Source organism: Pyrgilauda ruficollis, unplaced genomic scaffold (assembly GCF_017590135.1).
Source record: "Pyrgilauda ruficollis isolate IOZ18807 unplaced genomic scaffold, ASM1759013v1 scaffold137, whole genome shotgun sequence".
In the NCBI taxonomy this organism is placed as follows: Eukaryota; Metazoa; Chordata; class Aves; order Passeriformes; family Passeridae; genus Pyrgilauda; species Pyrgilauda ruficollis.
Genome location: NW_024512210.1, coordinates 1,033,087 through 1,053,036, shown reverse-complemented (window position 1 = coordinate 1,053,036; position 19,950 = coordinate 1,033,087). Strand labels below are relative to the sequence as shown.

The following is a 19,950-nucleotide window of genomic DNA, read 5'->3' as shown; positions in this document are numbered from 1 at the left end:
TCCCCTATGCAAAGTCTGTTGCTGCTGGAGCTGAGACATCCACTCTGGGTGCACCTCCAGGCTAGGCTCTGTGTACATAGAGCCATTCCTTAGGAGCATTAGGAGTAGAACAGGGTGGAGTTATGGTGGTTTTTTTTCCTTTTTTTTTCGGTTGGTTTTTTTTTTGTTTTTTTTTTTTTTTTTAATATGGATACAGGGAAGGGAATATGGTAGGAAAAAGTTTAGATTAACTGGTAACAGTGGAAATTGCATGAAGGTGCAGAATAGGCCTTTTAAGATGCAGCAAATAGCAGCCCTCTGACTGGTTAAAAAAGAAAGGCCAGGTTCAGGTTAAAGTATCAAAGTAGTTAAGTAGATGTTCATCTAGAAGTATTTCTATCTCTGGGCAGCTACTGTTGAAGCATTAAGGAGAAACAGCAGAACTGTTAGAGTGCAGGTTCAAATTATGTATCAGACAGCAAATAAAAGCCAAACCTCAATCAGATTTTTTTTTTAAGATGCACAGTTAGTCCCAGTATACCAAAATGAAATTGAAATCCTAGTATCTAATTTTTTAAAAGTCTAGGTTCCCTTCTCCAAGACAGTACTGGAGTGAAAACGAGACTTGCAAGTATTAATGCAGAAGTAATACCTAAATCTCAATGCCAAAGAAGAGGAACTTCTTGTGGAATCTTCAAGGCAGGACATACTGCAAGTCATTCTTTCTTCTTTCACTGCACAGCTCAGAAGCAAGGCTGGCAGTCTTCGGTTACACCAAAATGAGCTTTGTTAATTGTCAGTCCCTTGAAATGTATATGCTGCACTGCAGAAATTCACAGGTTTGGCTTGATTATAACAGCAATGTGAGGAGAAACTGTTCCTCTCGCTACAGTTCTTCTGGGCAAAACAGCACACTACTGATAGAGGGAAACATGACATGGTTTGTGATTGCCCAGAGGAAAGACCCCTGAACTGAGAAGGGCGAAAGACGTGCTGATTACCTACTGCTAGCAAAACCAGTGGGCCAGATCAGGATATTGGGGTGTTCACAATTCAGTACAATTTGGACTGCTACATTGACTTCTTGTGCAGTTACTGTTTTCAATCTTGCTGTAGTGCTCTCTTGGTGATTACTTTGCCTACACACAGTTTCTTACCTGAATTAGCAGACCTTCTTCCTCAAATGCAGCTGACCTTTGTACTGGAACTGTGCTGAAAAAAGTACTCTCCTTTGATAAAGAAAGCTAATTTATTCTTAAATACTGGGCTATTTTATTTCTCCATCATATCCTTGATGAATATTATTTTTTCTTTTCAATTATCTAGGGAATCTAAAGAACATCACTGGGTTTGAAAAAAAGTGTGTGGTGTTGTTGTTTTCCCCAAAGGAAACATTGTATTTCTAACAGACCTCTCATGCCATTCTCTGGTAGAGGTATCTCCCTTGGTGTGTGAGCAAGCCTGTGAACTCAGCACCACAGCAGCCCAGGTGGTGCACAGTTCATGCTCTGTATTCAGTTAAATGGTGTGCAATAAATTGCTGTAGCCTGCAGATTAATCTTAGAGGTGGGAAGCAAACATGGAGAGTTTTTTAGCAACTTATTGATGGTGCTTAACAATTTCAGTTCCTTGCTAAACTCTGTTCAGGATACAGAGATGGGTTAGCTCTGTGGAAGGACTGGCACAAAGATCTCTGAATGCATTTTGCTGGACCCAACTTAAACTCTAGCTCAGTGTCTCCTAAAACCTGCATGTTTTTGTTAGTCTTCTCTTGTCCCCCTTCACAGAGCTCTTCTGTGTGACCCCATGCCCCTGCTACCTCTTGTCACTGCAATTCCAGGCAAAGGGACACCCAGCTTCCTGAGTGCTGCTTGAGCTCAGGAGAGGAAGAGCAGGCACTGATGTGGATGAGTGGCTGCAGGCTGAGATCCCACTGGCCTGTAAAGGATTAAAAGTAGATGGCTCCTGCTTGAAGCAGGTAAAAGCACTTTATTTTTCCCCCTTGATCCTTCTGTGACTCAGAGCAAAACCCTGCTGTACATAAATAACTCTTCCAGCTCTGTGAACTGGAGGAATTTGGCACAAGAATAGCTCAGTATTTTAGGAAAGCTGACTATAAATGAGTGCAGTGAATTGTTATGCATACATTTTAAATGTAATAAAAATGGCTTTTGCCTTATTACCATGCTGTAACAATGGAGTAATTTACATTCTTTGCTTTTCCAGAAAAAAATGAAGATATCATTCAGCTGACCATGGGAAATAAGTTTTTATAATCAAATGGAAAAATAAAGCTGTATTTCAAAATATTTAGTTGTATATCATTTTAGTATTGTAAGTGTAATTTTGCTTCTGTAATTTGCTTTTCTTGACAAAAGCTATCTAGTTATTTACTACTCCATTTGTCAGCAAATGAACATGTATTTCCAACACGGATTCTCGTTAAAATCTTTAAAAAAATGATAATGTGGAGTTTGACCTCCATAGTCACCACCTGATAAAACATAAGTAAATATGTTTAAAGTATGCAGTAGACAAATAAATCAGCAAAAGACTTCAAATATTATGGTGATACTGTTAGTGAAGAATATTACAATTTCCTGATCATTCCTATAATTGTTTCAGTTATATTATATTAACAATTCTTTAATTATGTGAATGTCAGAAGGGTAAATTCACAAAAAGGAAAATCACTTTACATATAACTTAGTGGGATAACAATGTGTAGGACCTTTTTAAAGAAACCATGAGAGACATATTTCATTCTTCAGTCTGACACAAAAGGAAATTACTTCCTCTAGCATGCAATGAAATAAATAAAGGTCAGATGGTTCATTTTTCTGCATTTGCTTTGTTCAGTTCTACCAGTTAAACAGGATGTTTTCTATTAACATTGCTTTCAGGTTTCCTGGTAACAATAGCACCAAAATAAAGAGCAGATTTTGTCAATGTGAAATTTACTCCTCCTGAATAAAGTCTTATGCCTAGAATCTGCAAAGAGAAAAGCTGAAATAAGATGTGGGAGCTGCTATATTCCTGTGTAAGCACCAGGCTGAGATCCATACAAGCTTACAGGAGTCAGGTACTTGGCTTCCACCAAAACTCAGAGGAGGTGAGTACCTTTGTTCTTAAAGCTTTGTTTTGCAAATGCAAGCCCTGTATGGCAAAAGAGCCTCTCAGTATTCACTGTATATACGAATATATATGAATGGTGCCTTGGGCATCCAAAATCTATGCAAGTGAAAAGGAGAGCACAGAGCATGCAGCTTCTCAGCTGTGAAGCAGCAGCCTTGCTGAGCCACACTGCTTACTGGCAGGCTACTGGATCTTCCTCTCAGATGACACTTGGCTCATGCCTTTAGGTGTCCTCCAGCTCAGGCAGAACATGAGTTAACTGCTGGCAAGCTTCAAACTGCATGGGGCTCAAGGGGAAGTAAGGGCTTTAAGCCAGTCATGTGCACTGGATGGTCCACCTAACTGGAATGTGGTTTGTGTTGAGGTATGTTTTCTTTGTCTATTTTTTTCCTGAAATGTGCAATTACAAAAATTAAAATATTTACATCATTACAAATGAAATTTCAGTGTCAGCTTTTTCTTTTGTCAAATGGAATATTCCTCTGTGCAGCAGGTGAATTATTTTCCTTGGGGATCAGAGACAAAACTGTTTTCAATACAGAGAACAATAAACTGATTATTACAGCTATATACTTTCTGGTCAAGAAGTTTTCCTGTGTTCAGAGGTGATGCTTGTCCCATAGCTCCCATATCAGCTGTGTGCCAGGCTTCACAGTAGTTGCTAACCAGTCGGATCCCATTTGAAGTTGAACCATGCCATATTATTTTTTGAGGCCTGAAAAGTAATGTTAAGAAGTTATTTACTGGAAAAGTCTCTTGCTTTATTCAACTGCACACCTGTATGTGTGGTGATCTGCATTCCTTGTGCTTGAAGCAGAGTGGTTAGGTAAAGATGAAGACAGAAAGGAGAGAAAGAAAAGAGAACACAATCTGATATCCCACTTCTAGACTATCAGAAACGGGAAAGAAAAATGACATAAAGAAAGTGAGAAATTTTTATCACACGTCTAGTAGCCCAAGATACTGCTACTATTTCTTTTACTATCTGATAAAAGTAGAAAAAAACCCCTTACATGTAACATATAAATGGTAATATCAACTCACCAAGATGAATCAGTCATGACATTTCTGCCATCAAAGGAGTATATTGGAACATGAATGTTGAATTGTCCACCATTTCCATCAAATATAGATTCCCAGTTACCAAAAAGGGTTTCTCCCTGTTAAAATTCAAAGCCACTTTTACAAAAAAACAAAATCCCTAATCTACACCAAATAGTCTACCTTCATAGACTTATCTGTAAATTGAAAATTTTATCTGCATTTAAGGACACTTGTGATTTCATCTTTCACACCAGTTTCTGCATAATGTTTCTGAACAAACTTGTCTAGTCTGTCAACTCTATGCAAAAATAGCTGTCTGGTCCATGTCTTTGCCTCAAAGTTGTCTGTTCTGCTGTCATTCCAAAAATTCAGCTTGATCATCCCCTGTCCTTTTCCTTTGAGGGCATTGTTTGAAAAATTGCTTATAACTACTGTAGCTGTAGAGAAAATATAGACATAAATTGTACTGGAACTTCTGTTAAGGTCACAGTTTTGTGAAAAGAGTTGCAAACATTCAGGGCAAAACCTTTGCGTTTGACTTCCTCTCAAACTGCTTTTGAGTTTTTCCAGTCAAGATTGAAACAACATTGTCTTCACAAATTTCTCTCAAGGCTCTGTGTTTGCATGCATTTCAGAGCAGCATCCGTTCAACATGTTCCAAGCATCATGTGTTATTCCTGTAGGTTTCTTTGGCCGCCTGTCCTGGGAGCCAGCCAATGCTACAAAGACATGGCTTGTTTTCCTCAGTTTTAGAGTGTGTCTGTTTATGTGAGACCACAAAATGACTCATGCTCTAGACTCTCCTCTCCGTTCTGTTGGGGTATATCCAACAGCATGCCTAAGCACAGAATTTGCATTTTTCTTCGAAATGAGAAAAATAGGCATTTTATCCTATGATCACACTAAAAGGTAGAACATCATAACTTCATCACTACTTCTTTGTTTCTTGAATCTGGCTGTGAAATATGAAGCAAAGCTGCATCTTTATAAAATGCAGTTTGGGCTGAAACTTAGTGCTTTTGCTATTTTCCAAGATTTTTGGGGAACCTACGGCCTATCATAAAAAACAAGCACTAAGTACCCATTTTTACCTGAAGGTTGACTACTGGCAAATGGTGTCGGTCTGTTTTTCTGACAACTGTAGCCAGATCTTGCAAGTGTGATGAGAGGAAGGCTCTGTAGGTGGATGTCAAACCGGCAAGCTGGGCCTGCCGAAAACACTGAAAATCTGCTCGCATGTCACCAGACAATGGGAAGTTCAAAGCCACCAGATGCAACTGGAAGAAAAAAGAAGAAAGGGCACCATTTAAAAAAAGTTTATGCCGCAAGGAAGATACATCCTGGAAACAAAACAGTGCCCCTTCCTCCTGCCAGCACAGAACACCTACCCTTCATAACAGGTATGAAAGTTATTTGCTGCCATAACTTTACATTTCTCAGAACCATGAGACCCTTAGCAGAAATATCAATTTATCTTTCAATGTTAAGGAAACCATGAATATTATGTATTCCTAAAAATAAGAATCTTTTAGAAGCATCTTATATTTTCAATTGGAAATCTTGGAGTTTTCACATGAACAAAATAACAAATCCTGCAAACATGGAAAAAAGTAGTAAGAAGCGACTAGGTACCATTTAAAAATAGAAGAAGTAGCATGCTTAAGTCAAGCAGTACAAATGCAAGAACTAATCCACGTGCTTCCTTTTTATTTCTTCTGGTTTCATTTTTTAGATATGTCAGTTACCTTGCTTTCTTTGTCTAAATATTTTGAAGTATTTTAAATAGAGGCTTAAGTTCTAAAGTGTTCACCTAGGCCAAGTAGCACCATGAAGATTGAAAATATTGTAACAAATATTTTAATTATTTGTAGCACTATTGTTAGTTTAGATTGTACCTGTATTGCAGGTACAATCACTAAGTGAAGAGGTATTCCTAACTCAGTCAGGAGGTTTTTTTTTTTTCTTTGAGATGAGAAAGGGGCTGGGATGATGAAAATAGATATGGAGGGAACAATAGAAGTGTATCTGTAAATTTCTGAAGTAGAATCTGAGTTTGAAGAGCAAATATCACAACTGTCTCTAGAGATGCAAACTGTCGCATTACAAAGCATGGCTCTGCAGCTACAATACAGATCTCATACTTACTGCTGGTTTTGCATTGTTCATATTTGATATTGGTCTCAGTGCCGGAATAGACTGAAATCCCTATTATTTAAACACACACACACACACCAAAAAAAAAAAAAAAAAAAAAAAGTTAAATATCAGAATTTTACACACTCAGTAAATTTAAAATAAAAATTTAATTACACCTGAAATTCCTGAAATTCTGCATGAGAACAGCCTGCTCTTGGTAGGAGCAGAAGAGCAGTTGAGGAAAATCAAAAATGAAAGGGTAAGGAGGATGTGAAAACAGAAAATGTAATGGGTGGAAACACTTCTCAACCCTGTTAATTGTTTCAGGAACAGCAAAGTTTTCTTCTCTAGTTATGGCAAGTATGAGTAACAAGCCACCAGCTGGAGCAGATGGGAAACTCAGGTGGTGTCAACTGGAGGTTGCAGGAAATTTCTTATAACTTGAGGTCTAGACATTTTTCCAGTGTGCTAGGTGAACTTCTCCCTGACCTACTTTAACCTTTTTTGTTTCTGGCCATCTTCCTTCTTACTGCTCCTTCATAGCACTCTCTTGCCCTTTCATTTTCTCAGCAGATCAATTAACTTATCATCAAAAAACCTTCTCTATTCCCTTTGTCATTTCTTGGTTTTCATCCTCCCACAGTTTTTTGGGACAGACAGCATGTTCACATGCAGTCTGGTACAATAACTTGCAGAATGGGGTCAAGCCTGAAGTAACAATTGAGGCTTTAAAGAGCACCCTCTGCACACTGCAGGGTGAGCTACATTCAGGTGATGATTATGGTATGCTGAATACAGGACTACAACCTTTCAAAGAAAATCTGCTTTTCTGAAACCCTTTTCTGACCTTCCTTGAAGGGGATCAGGGCTTGATATGACTGATTCCAGGCTTATGAAACAGAATTCTGTGGGTTTGTGGGTTTTTGTTTGGTTTTTCTTTTGTTTGTTTTTTGGTCTCTTTTGTTTTGTTTTGGGGATTTTTGTTTGTTTTTGGTTTTCGGGATTTTTTTTGTGGGCTGCTTATTCTGCTTTATTCTGCTTTTTGTAAATGTTGCTTTCTGTCTTTAGTATTTGGAATCTCAGAAGATACTGGGAACAGATGACTGTCCAAGGAAATCAGTCTGCAAGCTTATGTAGTGGTAGGATGCTTATTTTGAATTGACAAATCTTGGTGGAAAATCACATTGTACAGAGATCTGCATACTACTTCTGCCAAGTGTATCACACATCTACACTCAGTTTTTCACAGTCCAGTATTTTGTACTTACATGGCTTGATATGGCTGGAGGAGGAAGGCTGTCAGCAGGGATAGGAATTAGCTCACCAAGCTGAAAGAACCAAAAAGGAGATTAGAAAAAAACCATATCACCAGGAGCTTCTGAATTCAAAATAAGGAGTCTTTGCACCCACACTTCTCTCTCTCTGTAAAAATATGTCCCTCACCTTCATTGTGAGGAAGGGAGTTGGAAAAGATTAGGGTGTAGTGCAATAGTACCTGCAATTTTCTCCATCCTTTCTGAACACGGATAAAAACCTCACTGGTTTCCCTCAGATAGATTAGTGTACCTTCTGCTACATAATGAACTTTTTCCAACATACCCTCAATGTTTTGGAATGTTGTAACCTGTCAAATAGGAGAATGAAACATACTTCATCAGACACACAAAACATTCTGCAGGTTAAATAGTCTCATTGGGATACATAAATGTCAAGGCTTCTTCCCCAGGAAATGCTCATAAAGTCAGTTTTATCCATAAAGTCAGTTTAATCCATAATATAGTATGAATATCACGCTACTTTGGCATACTGGCATCGTCATTCTGTGTATTGTAGTAGAATGGCAGCAATTTTGTACTAATTTTGTGCAGAGTGAAGATTGTTGCACTCCTACAATTTAGCATCCTGGGTCAAAATGGCAGAGTTCAGAAGAGAACTGCAGTAGTTTAGAACTGGGACAAATTTCAAGAAAGTGCAATCACTTTCCCTTTTTTTTTTTCCTCATTTCTTCATTGTCAGAAGGCATATGAATGCTTTATAAATAATGCAGACCCTACTACAGAATTGTATATTTTTTTATTAGTCTTAGTTTTGACCTAAGTAAGATCAGACCTTCTGTCTGATACAGTAGCTCCCAGCCTGCAACTATAGTCTTCTGTCTTGGGACATCAGTCTTTGAACATTTATTTCTCCCCTGAGAATTGCAATGAATGCCCTCTGCTAGCTTGAACAGGGCTTTTGGGGGTGGTTTTCTCAAGCTTTTTTGGTGAGTTTATTTGCTGGTTTTTTGTTTTTTTTTTTTTTTTTTTTTTTTGGTTTTTTTTTGTTTGTTTGTTTTTTTGGTTTTTTTTTTTTTTTATGGATATCTTAGACCCAATTTTGATTCATTTCATAATATAAGAAAAGGAAACAAATGTACATGTAGGCTCTGGCAGAAGGATTTTTAGAATTGCTAGGGAAATCTACAGTTTGCATCTTAAAATTGTGTGGTTTATAAAACATTCTACTAAATAAAAACACAGGATGGAACTTTCACTCCTCTTTCGGTGCTACCAGTGACCACCAAAAGTTTTGAAGAACATTTTCTATAGCAAACTTCCTTATTGTGCTCTCTTACCAGATTCCTTGTGGCAGGTGACCCTGGCTCTCCAGGAGGACCTGGTGGCCCAGGCATTGCAGCTGCTAAAAAAAAATAAGCATACAATACATCCTGAAGGTCATATTTTTTGAGAGAAAATGTGAGTGACACAAAGAAAGGACTTAGTGATGGTGTCCAGGAGCAGCAGAAGTTTTAAATAGCCATAGTCATGTCCTTAATAGCTCAAGTCAACTACAGAAAATACATTCTAAGGTTTATTTTAAGAAGCAATGATGGAACAGTCTTTTCTCTGTTTTTTTGGGAGGTTAAGGCCAACAGATTGCAGTCTGTTGTAGAAACTGCAAATGGAGAACTAAACCCACTTGAATTGACCAGAATGCTATTCTGTTAGCTAGTGCACATGGAAGAGGAAGAACTTTCTGCTCCTGCCCATATAAGCTTCGAGGGAGTCATAACATCTTTTGCTCTAAAGGCAAACAAAAATTTACTTTTCCTTAGATAAAATATTCATGTGTGTAAACTCATCTTGCGTTATAAAGCAAAAAAAAAAAAAAAAAAAAAAAATTCTTCAGGGGTATGAACTTGGACTACTATGACTGCAGTCCACACCACCTGGTACCTAGTATCTGTCTCCATTCCAAAAGTGAATTTCTTCATCTTGAGCTGTTTTCTGGAGTAAAAACTTTCTTTTAAGGTGGGAAAGATTCAAAGATATGGAAGACTAAAAGCATTCATTTTGTGCAAATGCATGTCATGATAATGGAACTTTGAAGTTGTTTGTAAGGAGCTTCTACACAAGGACCTTGTTTGTTTGGTTTTGTGAAACCCAGAGGAACCTCAAAATCACCTTTTGCAAGAAGAATCTTTGCACCGAGGCATTTGCAAGGATACTCCAGAGCAGGTCCTTCATGCCAATGGCAGGGGAAGGAGGTCAGCTCTCAGAAGCGTTTATAGCTATTTACCTACAGATAAGCTATTCCTCTTTCCCCACATTGCAATATGTGAACTCCATACTACAGTATGTGAACTCCATAATTACAGATGGTAATAGCTTTAAAAGAAATAACTGAACCACGGAGATAGGGAATAAATAAACACCTGTTCCAAACATTTAGTAAAATATGTGCTGCTTAAAGAACCCTTTTAGAAAGCAAAGAGGAAAATGTGTAGGAGGATGATGAAGACTAATGGCAGAGAGCATAAATGAAAGTATAGGGATGGAATACTGATAATAATTTGTTTTGTCTGACTGGGTCTCTTAGCTAATATCCAGAAGTACTTAATCTAAATTACACAGGAAAAGGCCTGAAGACCTTTACAGGCTTATTGGATGTGTGGATCTTTCTGTATTGTGATGGTCAAGGGCTGATTCACATAAAGCCTGTGTTCCAATGTTAAACATATTAAGGATTTTTTCTTTTTCAAATATTATTCAGAGGATGAATACTTCTGATAGACACTAAATTAATAGTATTGACTGGATGACAGATGGGAGTCTCTATACTTGCTGTATAATTGAGGCTGACCAAGTTTAAGAAATACCAGGAGAGAACAAATTGAAGAGAGATATGTCAAACTAGTATACTGGAAGCACTTGTGGGAAAACAGGCTAATTGTTTGTTCTCAGGAATGGAGAACTGTATTTCCTAGACCTGTCAAAACTTCAGGAAGAACAGATCTCTGTTACAGCATCTCTATTCAAGTAAAGTCTCCCTTTCTACTAGTACACCATCTTCAGCTGAGATTAAGGAATGCTCTGCTCTGGTTTTACCTGGCTGGATTTCCATGCTGGTCACAGATCCTCGAGGGAGGAATCAGACATTTTCTCAGGCATACCTGTCAAGTAATGTCAAAGGAGCCCAGGACCCCATCCGCTAGAACCCAAGGCTGGACATTAACAGTATGAGGCTTGTCACTAGGAAACCTGTGACCCAAAAGGAGTGAAAAGCACCAATATCTTGAACTGTGACACCTGATTTCTAACCACATACTCCCTTTGATGTCATCTTGTTTGCAAAATTCCTCTCTTGATATGACTAGTTGTGGCACATTTTGCTCCTTTTCTAACCCAGTAAGTTGAAAACCATTAGAGGCAGAGTAAGCAACCTGAAGTTCCATTTCTATTCTATTCTATTCAAATTCTATTCAGCATTTGCATAGCAACTAGTTTTTACAAGCAGTTTTCCAGCAGTCTGATTCTAGACCTAAACTCTGCTGTGGGTACTGCCAGAAAATCAGAGAAGCACTTGGGCTGGAAAAGACCCTTCAGATCATTACCTCCATAGGCAACACCCAGAACTGCAAAGTCTGCTTCTAAAACATGTCCCTAAGTGCCATTGTTTTGCTTCCAGAGATAGTGACTCAACCATTTCCCTGAGCAGCCTGTTCCAGTGGCAATCCTTCAGGTGAAAAAAAATTCCTAATATCCAATTTAAAACTCCCTTAGTACAACTTGGGGCCATTTTCTCTTGTCCTGTTGCTTGTAACCTTGGAGAAGAGACTGCCCCTCCTGGCTACAGCCTCCTTTCAGGCAGTTGTGGGGAGTGATAAGGTCACCTCCTTTGCTCCAGGCTGAACATCCCCAGCTCCCTCAGCTACTCCTCATAGGATTTGTTCTCCAGACCCTTCCCCAGCTTGACTGCCCTTCTCTGAACATGCTCCAGCACCTCAATATTGTTTTTGTAGTGAGGGGCTGAAAACTGAGCAGAGGATTCAAGGTGTGGCCTGACCAGTGCTGGGTGCAGTGGGACAATCACTACCCTCGTCCTGCTGGCCACACTGTCGCTGATGCAGGCCAGGGCCATTGGCCTTCTTGGCCACCTGGGCACTGCTGGCTCAGGTTCAACAACTGCCAACCAGCACCCCCAGGTCCTTTTCTGCTGGGCAGCTTTCCAGCCAGTCTGTGTGGGGTTGTTGTGACGCAAATGCAAACGCAGGACCTGGCACCTGGCCTTACTGACCCTCATACAGTTGACCTTGGCCCATTGGTTCAGTCTGTCCAGACCCATCTGTAGAACATTTCAGCAGATCAGCCTTCCCACCCAATTTGGGGGCAAACTCACTAAAGTGTGCATTTGATCCCCTAGCCCAGATAATTGATATTGGATAGGTCTGGACTCAATACTGAGACCTGGGAAAATCCCCTTGTGTTGGCCACCAGCTGGACTTAATTCCATTCCCCACAAGAAGAGCATTTTGTCCCAGATTTATCCAGCTGTTCAATTTGATGGATTTTGCAAAGCTGTCAAGGTAACCTATCTCTACTATGCAAATTTCCTCCCAGCCACAGCCACAGCAAGATCCTTCACACAATAGCACTTCCGTGGCACTAGTCAGTGAAAACTGTCTGTAGAGAAATTGTCCCTTTTGTGCTCTCAGTTCCAACTTTCCCCCAGGAGAAATTGGTGGAGGGCAGGAGGAGAGCAGGGAAAAACCTGCTCAGCTATGCAGAGAGGGTGGGCAGGTGGGATAACCTGCCAGGTGAGAAAGAATTGGTCATGTGTGGGTTGTGGGCATGTGGCTGTACATTCACACATACACTGCAAAGCTCACCTGAGCCATATATTGCAGGGGGGCCTGGTGGTCCAGGTGGTCCAGGTGGGCCAGGAGGTCCAATTTTTCCATAGCCTGGTAAGCCAGGTAGGCCAGGTAACCCTGGAGGTCCTCTGGGTCCAACAATTGAGTCTCCTTTTGGTCCCTGTCAGTGATGAATAATATTTCCTTGAATGTGTTGGTTTCATTGCTGCAGGGCCATCATCTCTGGTGGCAACATTTACCAGGTGCCTGCCACTACACTGCCATTTAGACATGAGTCTGTATGTAAGTACCTCCAAGGAGGCATGGGTATAATGGAAAATTAAAATTTTAACCATATACTGAAATAAAGTCAAGTATTTAAATTTCAGAAAGCTTTTTGAAAAATCTCATACCTACCCCTGAGCAGCTGATACCTGCAAAACTCTCAACAGTGCTCTCAAAGTCCTGGATCTCTACTCTGCTCATGCTGAGACTGTTTGCTTTGATGGGCTCAGAGAATTTGTGGAAAACTTTAATGTAAAGTGTGTCTATGCAAGGTGTACATCTCATGATGAGTGCTGTCTTCTCCCTCCTGTGATCAAATGTTAGCCCTTAACCTCTCCAGCTGCCAGACTTGCAGAATAAAAAGACTTCAACTCCCTTTATTTCCAGTTTAGCAGCGTGTCCTCAGCCTGACAGAGGAGGACTGCTGCTCTATGTGCTCACACCATCCTGCAGACATGGAACGCATTGGACCCTGGACAAGGAGAGCTCAGCTGTGCCAGTAGAACAGTTTCTAAACAGGGAGATGGTTCTCAGCAATGTGAAATAGAACCAGAGGGATTTTTAAGGGTGATCTTGCTAACCTAACTCTTAATCCTCAGCTGTGGCCCACTCATTCATGGTTCTTGACACAGACATGGCAATAGAGGAATGCAACACATGTATTTGTGGCCAGATCTCAGGGATAAACTAGGTTCCAAAGAACTGGTGTATTTTATTCCAAAGCAGCTGTGGTGGCAATTGCCAGAAGATAAAATTAAAAGGTAGACAGTAGGCAGTGGTTGAATTTTATAGAAATGGTCCATATGGCTACACACTGGTCTTTTCAGTCATGTTTTTGGATTACTAGGAAATTAGGATGAATTATTTAGATAGCCAGTAATTTTCAAGTCAGCCTCTGACTAACTTTATATGGCTTATTTTGGTATTATGGGGGTATAAGTAGTAGTATCACAAATTATACATGCTGCTTTGATTTGTAATGCTGTTAATAACATGATCTACATACTGGTGTAGCTATATGAGACAGTTGAGCACAACATGGTGTCAGAATTTCATAGCAAAGTAATTCTATGCACAACAGTGAAGTGTCTGTGTTTACACAATGCAATTTTCTCCTATTCACCTAATGCTTAGCATATAAGTTTTTATATAGCTCCTAGCAATCCTACCAATCCTGATGTTTGTCTCTTTTTAGTGCCTTCTAAATTAATTCTAAATGGGTAGTCACAAATATTCCCATTCTACAACTTGCATGACTTACAATTAATCCTGGTCTTCCCGGTGGTCCAGGAGGTCCTGTCAGAAAAAAACCTCCATTTGGTTCTCCTTTTTCTCCTTTTACACCAGTGATTCCATTGTCTCCTTTTTCACCCTTTGAAGAAAATGTATTTTAAAATGTTGAGCTGAAGTGAGACCAGAACACAATGCACTGAACTTTTAAATTTTCATGAAATCTCTGAGTTTGGCAAACATTTCACTTGCTTGAAATGCTTTTAACACCACTTTCTTTCTTCTTCTGTGATATCGGATGAAAAGGAATGCTTTCTCTACTGAGGCTGCAAGGCTCATTCAGGGCAAGGGCTAGGGGAGGTGGGGTTTGATGGAGGCAGAGAAAATGCCTCTGTTGCTGTTTCCTGCTATTCTGCCCAGCAAAACCTTGTTCAGTGCTACAGCTGGAGGCAAAGAGAGAGTTTCAGGAAGCATAAAAGCCTGGCTTTGTGCTTTCCTCCATCACCAAGGAAAAACCAAAGCAAGATTGACATCGAATGGACAGCTATTTGAAAGTATTTGACAAAGTGAGCAGAGCAGGGTGGGAGTGTGTACCAGGATAACAGAAGAGACAACACATAAAATTGCAGACACAGTCTTCTCTTCTGCATGGCTGATTATCAAATAGTTTGGGAAACAGAGCAATAGGTAAGAAGCAGCATTTAATTACTTCATTATTATGTCTCTGTGCAAGATGAGCCACAGCATTTGTACATTTCTCCTCACATTATTTTTTTCTGTTTGTCTGCTTTTTTTTCCCTTCAATTTTTTTGGTTGACTTTTTTCATGTTTCCAAGAAATAAACCTGTGGATAGAAGAGGTAAAGGGCAAAACAAGAATGGCAGGTATCTGCAGACAGCCAGAGGACATGGCTATGTATAGCTCCTCCTCGGACTTTTAGTCTTTGTAAATTCCCAGTAAACACAACTCAAAAGGTTTCTTTTTCCAGACCATTTTGGGGAGTGGAAGGACTAGATGAAAAATGAGTTCTTGGCAGCTAAATCTGTAAAGCTACAGACATTACACTGTAAGGTCAAAGAAACCCTATCAGCTTTGCCACATACATGGGATACTTTATGCCATAGGAATAACTTGGGTGTACTCAGCCAAGGAGAAATAAAATTCTGAAACCAGGCAGCATTAAGAGTCTTCCAAGAGACTGTCAGCACAACACTTTTGGTAGCATCATCAAATGATAATTTGATTCACATTTTTTCAGTTCTTCTACTGATAGAGTCCTATTTACCTAAAAACATTTAAAATAATATAACATTTTTATTAATTTTTGTCACTTGAAGTAGTCAAGAGAATAATGGAACAGAGAGAGACTAAACAAATCAAGATATGGGTATACTTTGCTGTAAGACCTTCCAGGAAAATAGTTTTCATAATTTGATTTTATTCAGTGTACTTAAAAGATAAATAACATTACATGGAAGTGATTTCCACCCCCCTTTCCCCTCATCCAGTGTTCTAGAAGCCCTTTAGGTAATGGATGTCTTTTACCTGAGCTGACATGGAAACAAAAGCATTCATTTAAGGCAGATATGTTAGATAACAGTGAATTATGACTCACTTTAATACCACTGGGAAGGTAAAAAACCTCAGTAATAAAGTTTCTTTCAAAAGTATTCTTTACATAACTCTGACAACTGCTGTCTCTATAGTTGTAATAAACTTGCCTATGTAGCTGGAGTTTAAGAATTTAATAGAATTTGCAATTGCTGATGCCCTTATATTTGTATATTTTACCATGTTGCATTGGTTTGTGCTTAATTTATAGTAAAGTGCACTTTAAAAAAAGCTTAACAGAACTCAAACACAAATGGGATATAATTACCTTTATGCTATTAATATAGTGGCTGAAATATGATGGAGGCAGAGGTGGACCTGAAAAATGAAGAAAATACAATAAAGTACAATAATTATCTGTAATTTTCCTTTTAAAAGCACTGCTTTTGGTATTCCTGGTTTAGGAGTTTAAATGAAAACTATTTACAATAATGGCATTAACCTTTATATCAAACATATTTTTAGTTTGGTTTCCTAACAGAGCAAGACTTATACAGCCTATCTCGTCTGTGCCTTGTCTGTCACTCTTCCACCTCAAAAACTTCTGAATCTGATTGGGATTTCAGAGAAATTTGAAGCAAAGAAGGCTCAAATACGAAAAATTCCCAGTTTTCTGAAAACATAGCAGCTGGGAATAGGAGTGAAAGAGAAGTACCCATGTTAACACCTTTGACGCAAGCCAAGGTAAAAGAGAAGCTTTTCATATATTTTTCTGGTAGTGGGGTGATCCATCAGTAGATGTGTGATCTTTCCTGCAAAAACAGTACCAGAGCTGACAAGAGAAAGAGATAGTGTTGCTGCTGTGCTGCGACAATTGCACAATAACTCTTCCTTGACATTTTTCTGCAATGAAAACCGGTATCAAATTATATCACTCCTGTTGTCTGCCAATGTTGGTCAGCCAAAGCTGTCAAGCCAGCACAAAAGGTTCAAAAAGCCTTCATATATTATCTGCTTGGTATGCATTTGGAAAAACCCCCTATTTTGCAGCTTCCCGTAACAGTCCAATGCATTTCCTTCAAATGTGTTTTGATTATTTTTTGAGATCTTTGGGCTCAACCTTCTGCCAGCCATAGGGCTCATTTCCCAGTGTGTCACCTCAGATAAAATTAAATCAAGCAGCCATTGTGGGGCAGAAAAGTATTCTCATTATGGCACCTGTTTGGATTTTATTCCAACCTTACCAATTACAGCTTGCAGTAGTGATCTGCTTGATCCTTGTAAGGGGAAGGGAATGGACAGGTGGAATGGAATGGCAAGTGTCCTTCTCAGACGCTACTTAGTATTAATCTCTACATTGAGCACTATTTGAAGTCTTTCTAGGATGACCAGCAAGCAGTCTAGGTCTGAATGAAGCCCATATTTGTTGAGTTTGCTCTCACACTTTTTGTGTTGGCTTCATATTTTTGAATGTTATCAATTAATAGACCCTGTTTATAAGGTAGGAGAGGTGACATTTTGCGAGAAGCAAAAATAAATCCACTGCATGGACAAATACCACAGTTCAAAAACATTTTCTCATTCCTGGAACTCAACAAATGTAGTGGAAAGAGCTTTAGCCACCCTCCCCTCAGAAAAGGTTTTGAAAAATTTCCTGTACTTTAATCATGCAACTGCTGGCTTGCAAATTTTCCCTGTCAGTGGTTATGTGGACACCTGTGAGAACTAGAGAACTGCTTTCTATGAAAGAATTGTGGTTTAGCAACCGCATCATTAAGCAAAAACCAAATAGGAATATTTTTTAAAACAGCAACAGAATTGGTCTGAAATTAGCACGCTTCAACTTAATGTTGAAGAAAACGTTGGAGCCAATTGATCTATTGGATCAAATGAATGAACCTCTGTTATTTTAGGAGAAAAGTGAATTGAGTTTTCAGTTTAACCAGAATTGTTATTTTCACCATCCTTTACTAGTGCAGTTTTACAGCAAAATCTTAAGAACAATCCTCTCATAATCTTCTCCTTATGAAGCACCTGAAATCATCAGATATAGGCAAGAAAATACTTCTAAGAAAATTATTTGCATTCAATACAGAACCTGGAAAGGAACAGATATGTTCATGATGGATAAACCAGCACTGAAGAGAAAATTTTCTTATTTTCTGTTTAGGAACATTTCTTGCTTCCTCTTTTGACAAGTTTATTGATGACTGGAAATCACTAACTGCTTATTTTAAGATATCGGATCAGAATAAAAATTAATGAGGACAAGACAGGAAAATTGATTTTATCACAACAAACAGGTGTTTTCTTCAAAATAACCAAAACATCGTCTTCAGTTAGCAGCTATGTCTTTGGAACAAAGACAGAAATATCCATGTAGATCTAGTGAGGGGTTTATACAGTTATTATATGGGGAGAATATAGTTATTATCAATGCATTAAAGCAAAATTACTATAAATATAGTATAGAAACACAAATTCAATATATTGCATTTTCTATTTCAAATTATTTCTGTCACTGATCAAAGCCTTATCTCAGTATATGAGATTTCAAAAAATGTACAGAAAATGAAGTGCTAGTAATTACAATATTTTCAAACAGACACTTGTTTCTGTAACTCTTTTTGAATTTGTAGGAATTAGCAATGTGTATCCACTTTTTGATACAGAAAGCAAATCTTTGGGTGAGGAATAATTTTTATGATGTTCCTACTGCTAGTCAATTGGAATTTTCAGTGCACACAGACTCTTAATGATTTTCACAAATAAATCAGAAAATACTAAAAAAGTGGTTGAAATGGAAATAATATATTTCCACCTCCTGTTAGAAGTGGGACTGTCAGAAACAACTGACTGCCTTGAACTCAAAATGCACAGGTGTATTGCCCTGTAATGTGAAGCACTGGATGTTAGCACAATTGGCTCAGAAAGACTGACAACAAAATAATACCTCAGGAAGTGCCCATGATGTCCTTCCAAAATGTCAGAAAACCTGTGACCAGCCACTTACATTTTGATACCTATTCTTATACTTAACACTTTCCTAATGCTCACAAATGTGCAGTCTGTCTTTTCAGAAGATATTTTGGATAACATTCTGAGCTTTGCTGGTCTGTGTGTCAGTTCATCAGTGAACACTGGTGTAAATCTCTAGGCAGGTAAGGCTGCAGAGATAAGTATCTAAGTATCTTGATGAATTGCTTTTCAAGTTAGACACATATTCCTCCACAGGGTGTCAATGACATATTAGATTTAGTATACCTGGTGGTCCTGGAGCACCTCTGTCTCCCTTTTCTCCTTTTAAGTGTGCTGAACTGTGCAGTCCCCAGGAATCTCTGTTTGCTTTAGCGCCTGCCATAAATAGCATCACAAATTCATAAGAACTTGAAAACAGCAGACACTGTAGCAGTCACAACCAAGCCACTGAAAGTGGGAGCAGACTATTCCAATATGTGGGGCACATGGTCCCTGTCCCTCTATGCCTCTCACTCATGATCATTGAATGGCTGCATGACTGTCCTCTCTTAGCAACCCCAATATGTGCAAGTCAATCTCTCTCTCACAAAAATCTTTTTCCCTCCCTAACTCCCCTTTCCCTAGCCACCAAGCCTAAGACCCTCTGAACAAATCTGGTTCTATTTTTCCATTTATGAATTTCACTGGGGCAGATGCAGAAGCAGTTCTTGAATTGCCCTTCCCTTCCCTTCCCTTCCCTTCCCTTCCCTTCCCTTCCCTTCCCTTCCCTTCCCTCCCCTCCCCTCCCCTCCTCCAGATATACAATAGCCAAGAAAAAGCAAGGAATTACCCACCATGGTCATGAAGAACTTCTTGATTTCCAGGATAGGGAGGGTTCACCTTCAGACAAAGAAATCCATTTAAAATCATCCATACATATTAATCAATGGAAATGTACTACTTAGTGTGACTGAAAAGCCTGGCCAGTTTGCATGATATCAAATATTATAACAACAGTCTGGGATTATTTCCAGGTTGACAGGGTCTGAGTATTAGCTGATCAAGTTTTTATGAGGATTATGCTCTCTTTGACATGCAACATGCTTTCAGCAAAAGGGTAACATCATGCATTTTGGAGGCATCAGCAAATCCTACTCTTGATTGTGCCAGTGAAGCATCAGAAAACTCATTCTCCAAGAACAATTCTGAATTTACAATACTGTGTTTGGAAGCAGGATTTCATTTTTGACTGTGAGGTAACAGCTTGTGTTTATAATTATCTTCATCAGACCAGGGTAATGTTATGTCATATCTGATGTTAACCTGTGCTCCAGATGCATTGAAACCACAGTGGGGAGACAGAAGCTATTCCAGTCTACCCTCTTCTGTCACCAGCTACCTGTAACAGTGGGCATGCTACCTACCTCTGTGCCTGTCTTCAAACTAGGGACAATGCAGGAACTGAAATGTGGCACAGTGCTTGGAAATCTTGGTACTTCCTAGTACTATTTATAGGAAAC

The 19,950-nt window shown here is 39.1% G+C and overlaps 1 protein-coding gene across 2 annotated transcripts in view; it reads right to left on the bottom strand.

Moving 5' to 3' along the window:
* Positions 1 to 1,438: 1,438 nt before the first annotated feature.
* The window catches only part of LOC121349269 (collagen alpha-1(XV) chain-like), a 118,314-nt gene continuing 99,802 nt past the window's right edge, over positions 1,439 to 19,950 (bottom strand). For both annotated transcript variants that reach the window (XM_041459519.1, XM_041459520.1), the window contains 12 exons: positions 19,285 to 19,330; positions 18,737 to 18,826; positions 15,801 to 15,850; positions 13,953 to 14,063; positions 12,443 to 12,587; positions 8,909 to 8,973; positions 7,790 to 7,918; positions 7,563 to 7,622; positions 6,304 to 6,363; positions 5,250 to 5,435; positions 4,159 to 4,274; positions 1,439 to 3,829 (listed from right to left, as the gene is read on the bottom strand). In XM_041459519.1, the coding sequence (XP_041315453.1) occupies positions 3,613 to 3,829; positions 4,159 to 4,274; positions 5,250 to 5,435; positions 6,304 to 6,363; positions 7,563 to 7,622; positions 7,790 to 7,918; positions 8,909 to 8,973; positions 12,443 to 12,587; positions 13,953 to 14,063; positions 15,801 to 15,850; positions 18,737 to 18,826; positions 19,285 to 19,330 (1,275 nt within the window). In that variant the 3' untranslated portion in view covers positions 1,439 to 3,612. The remainder of the gene's footprint in view (positions 3,830 to 4,158; positions 4,275 to 5,249; positions 5,436 to 6,303; positions 6,364 to 7,562; positions 7,623 to 7,789; positions 7,919 to 8,908; positions 8,974 to 12,442; positions 12,588 to 13,952; positions 14,064 to 15,800; positions 15,851 to 18,736; positions 18,827 to 19,284; positions 19,331 to 19,950) is intronic.